Genomic DNA, 4538 nt, shown 5'->3' on the forward strand with positions numbered 1-4538 from the left:
AACATCCTTTGATTCCAGGCAAAAATGAGTGTCCTATAACAGGTGTTCTTGAAAAGCGCTCAAATACCTTCAGGTCGAGTTCACGCTATATAAAAACAGCTAAAAAACAAACGAACGAAGAACCTCGGCAGATATCGCGGTCTAAGGGCAGTTACCGATCGCTACACCCGAGAAAGCGGAAGTGCTCCGCAGTACTTCCGTCTCCATCGGTCACTCACGATGTCGTATGGAGCCTCTTATTGGCTTGCTGTCATGTGACGTGTGTGGTTGCTAAGGACGCTAAAGGATATTCCTCTAATAGGAACTAGACTCCACGCTTCCGGTTCCACTTTCATTGGTTGTGTAATATTTGTACAATCCGCCTCGGGGCTAAGCCGAAACCCTGCACGAAGGCGTAGGGACAGTTACATTCGCTGAATTTCTGTTTCCTCTTCAATCTCTGCCTCTCCGCTTCGGCACAACTGGCCTTTCCCTCCTCGCCTACCACGGAACAGATTTGCATACTTGTGATTAAAATCCGCTCTAAGGTAAAGGACGAGCGCGCGTGCTAGATGACATGCAGCTGTACTCTAACGGTCGTTTCAAAGACACTGGACTGGCAGGACAGATTACAACTGCATTTTTGGAACAATACATTTTTATTTCTTAAAGTGCTCTTTTGCCATGTCCTGCTGAAATATCTTACCCAAGATGCGAGGATGCTGTGGTTGATGAAGTGCGAAATCCCAGGGGATGCTACGGTACAAGAACCTTAACTGCAGACTCCCAGCGAAGAATCCGTATTCAACTCTGACTGACAGATCAGAGCATCATGTGATAAGCAATTCGTGTTCAGGGGGGAAACCAGTGAAGGCTTTGACACAACACCTTCCAGTTACAAGAAGACAAGATGAGCAGACAATGTGGGCCAAATTCAGCCGATTGCAACTTTGCCTTTTAATTCTTGCAGTTCTAACTATCCTCATGTTACTCCACTTAAATCGTCTGCTCGAGGGCGTGGATGGCAGGATAGGGACTAAGTCTAACTGGATGGCAGAAACTGTTAAACAACAGTTAGTGACGCGGCTGGTGAGTTCTACGCTAAAACCATACTGTGGCTTTAAGAATCAACATCTTTCACTGCAAGCACAAGCCGAAGAAGAAGCCTTAATAGCTGAAACTGCTTGGCCACAACCATCATCAAGAAAAACAAAATTTTTGAAAAGCACTGACCCTATTCATAGTCGTTTTGTTATTTTGAAATCCCAAGGTGACTTTAAAGTGGGAGATCAGCTAGAGGTGTTGGTTCGCGTGTATGATTTTGAAGGGAAACCAAAGCCATATGGTGGAGACTATATACATGCAAGAATCTACTCTCCGCCAGTAAAAGCTGGTGCAGTTGGAAAAGTGCTGGATCACGGAAATGGGTTTTACACAATCTATTTTACATTGCCTTGGCCAGGGGAGGCCAGAGTGTCAGTGTCTCTTGTTCATCCTAGTGAAGGGATCCAGATCCTTCAATGGCTACGTGAGAAGCGACCAGACCGGGTGTACTTTAAAAGTTTATATAAGTCGGGTGGCACAATGGAAACAACTCGGTGCAATGTGTGTCTACCTGGAGAGTTGCCAGTTTGTAATTACACCGATCTATATACTGGTGAGCCATGGTTCTGTTACAGACCGAAGAAGCTGTCTTGTTCTAACAGAGTTAACCATGCGAAAGGAGGGTATCTAAAAGGACTTTTGACAGAAGAGGAAAGTCTGTTGTTCCAAAAAGCTATTAACCTTAAAGTACCGATATTGCCAAGCGGCCCAGATGTGGTGACTGTCAGCCCGTGGAAGTCGCTATCAGTAAGCAGCCATAGTTCACCACCTTTCCTTTCTGGGTATTATTATGAAGATCTGTGGAAGCCAAGGACTCATGAGATCCGACAGTTTAACGACTCATCTGACGTTATACAGTGTTTACAAGGCAAATTTGTTTACTTCTTTGGAGATTCTACAATAAGGCAGTGGTATGAATATTTGACCGCATTTGTGCCAGAACTTAAAGAATTTAATCTGAGAAGCCCCAAAAACGTAGGCCCTTTCTTATCAGTGGATGTAGAGCACAACATACTGTTGCAGTACCGTTGTCATGGACCACCCATTCGTTTCTCTACTGTTAAAAGCAACGAGCTTCGTTACATTGCAAATGAGCTGGATGGCATTGTTGGTGGAGGAGACACGGTGATAGCTATAGCAATCTGGTCTCATTTTAGCACTTTCCCCGTGGAAGTCTACATCCGAAGACTGAGAAATATCCGCCAGGCTATCCTTCGTATGCTGGAACGAAGCCCAAATACTGTCATTGTTATTCGAACAGCTAATGTACAGGAGCTTGGATTGGAAGTAAGCCTCTTTAATAGTGACTGGTTCTCATCGCAGCTTGATGGAGTAATGAGGAAAATGTTCAAAGAAGTTGGTGTCCACTTTGTGGATGCTTGGGCGATGTCACTAGCCCACTATCTGCCACACTCGTTGCACCCAGAGCCCATCATTGTTAAGAATCAGATCGATATGTTTTTGTCATATGTTTGTACTTATGATTAATTTGCATCCAGATGTGCAGTTAAATCCAATGGTTAGTATAGGTTATTCATCATTAGCAGTGGTACCAACTTCTCAGTAAGACATGTACCCAGTGGTCATGTTGTCATGAATACTCAGAGAACACGCTTGTTAGATTACCCAAAGCATGAATCAAATTGTATTAATTGCACAGCTTTACCGTAACATGATTGTCATGTCTAATCTTCAAAAACAGCGTCAGCGTAAAAGTAAGAAAGATAATGCTTTCAGAGTTGGGGATTAGACTCGCTGCTCTTTCTCTCATCTCAAAGCTCACTCCTAGATTGGAAACTACTCTACATTAACTATTTGAGCATAGAGAAAGAAACCCAGTCCTAAGCATGGATTCAAAGCATTTAACCGTTATATTCATGAAACAAATTATTAAAGAAAATGAGCTCTACTATTCCCAAAGCAAGGAATCTCAGAATATTATTTAGACTTAAGAATGAGGGAGATGTAGTCACATTAGTCCTTAGGTAGCAATTGCAGTCTCATTGACCCACAGAAGTGCATTTGATTTACTATGCATTAGTCGGTGATGTATGCAACTCGTCCATATGGACAGAAGAACTAAATATAGATAACCGCTGTTGTACCTAACAATAATAAGGAAATCCTTTTCCACTCCCTCCAACTAAAGCAGGTCCATTGTTCTCTGCACCTGAAGCACAGCTTAGATGGAGAATTGTGGTTTTCAAGTCACTCTTATGAGGAATAAAAGTGAACTCTGTATCCCTTTTCAAGCTTGTGTTCTGCTTGCCAGAGAGCACACTTAAGCTATACGGTCGAAGGCTGCCTGCATCTAAATCGAGACTGTGTCCTCACAGTATGCTTTTGTGCCATGTATACTGCATTTCATTGCTGCTCCAAGAGACTAAAAGCTCTCTCTAATTTACGCATCTTGGGTAGGATCGCAGATTGGAAATCACCATTCTCTGGCCATTCTGGGATATGCATTCTACCTGTGAGGGTTGCCACTGTAGTCACTTACAGAGAAACAGTCAGTAAGAGGGACTCCGAGCCTCAAGATGACACTGAACTATGATCTTTTTGATCTTTTCCATTAGTGCTTTCTTGATCAGAAGGCAGTCAGATTTCAAAGGGGAGAGGAGTTGGCCTAATGGCTAGGACAGTGGACCTAGAATCTGGGGAACTGGGTTCGAGTCTTGGCAATGAGGCTGAACATCCTGTGATTCTGGGCAAATCACTTAATCTTCCTGTGCCTAGCAAAAAACAAAACAAACACTTGAATGTGTCCTCATGTAATGCTACCGGTGCTATGCAAAGCGCTCTGATACCCATTTCGGGTCAAGTTTGCGCTATATAAAACTGTAAAAAAAAAAGCAGAGATAATGTGTAGTATCCATCCTTCCCATACTACTGCCAATGAATCGCAACCCCTATTTCTGCCTCTTTATGTGGTATTGGGGCTTAGATAGCTTCAGTATTCACCTGCAACCACGGTGATACCAACCAATTTATCTTCTTCTGCTCACTGGTATGATCATGGTCCTTCAGTGCTGCATACCATCATTACTATTTGTCACTCCCTTACATCTATGTGGGACATCTAATGTCGGACTTATTTTTTGGGGTGGGGAGTTTAGAGCTAGAACTGCTAAACATACTTTTTGCTCTTAGTATCTGGTGCTGTGGTACTCCATAAAGTTGTTTGTTGCCTAACCGCTTTTTGTGGTACAGAAAATAAACCTGTATTTTGAATTAGATCTTGGTTCTAGAGGAGTGTTCCTTGTTCAGCACTGTTTGGTTTATGTGAAGAGGCATTAATCGTGGTTTATGTGCTTGCAAGAGGTATTGTACCCAGTCACAGCTACATCCTGTCTTTTTGCTCACTGCAATATGGCTGAACCTTCAGGTTATACACACTCAGCTTCGTCTTCCACACACCAGCATAGGAAACATAGTTCAGTTTCCTCGGGAGTTGG

General features: G+C 43.1%; 1 protein-coding gene across 1 annotated transcript; it reads left to right on the top strand.

Moving 5' to 3' along the window:
* Nucleotides 1–334: 334 nt before the first annotated feature.
* NXPE3 (neurexophilin and PC-esterase domain family member 3) lies at nt 335–4319 on the top strand. Its single transcript, XM_085608037.1, has one exon. The coding sequence runs from the start codon at nt 733–735 to the stop codon at nt 2569–2571; it is 1839 nt and encodes a 612-aa protein (XP_085464163.1). The 5' UTR covers nt 335–732; the 3' UTR covers nt 2572–4319.
* Nucleotides 4320–4538: the final 219 nt, after the last annotated feature.

The sequence above is a fragment of the Triturus cristatus genome, chromosome 5_2, assembly GCF_964204655.1.
Source record: "Triturus cristatus chromosome 5_2, aTriCri1.1, whole genome shotgun sequence".
In the NCBI taxonomy this organism is placed as follows: domain Eukaryota; kingdom Metazoa; phylum Chordata; class Amphibia; order Caudata; family Salamandridae; genus Triturus; species Triturus cristatus.

What these genes read in the sequence shown, in the direction of transcription:
- NXPE3 (XM_085608037.1), top strand. Translation starts at nt 733, where the DNA reads ATGCTACGGTACAAGAACCTTAACTGCAGACTCCCAGCGAAGAATCCG.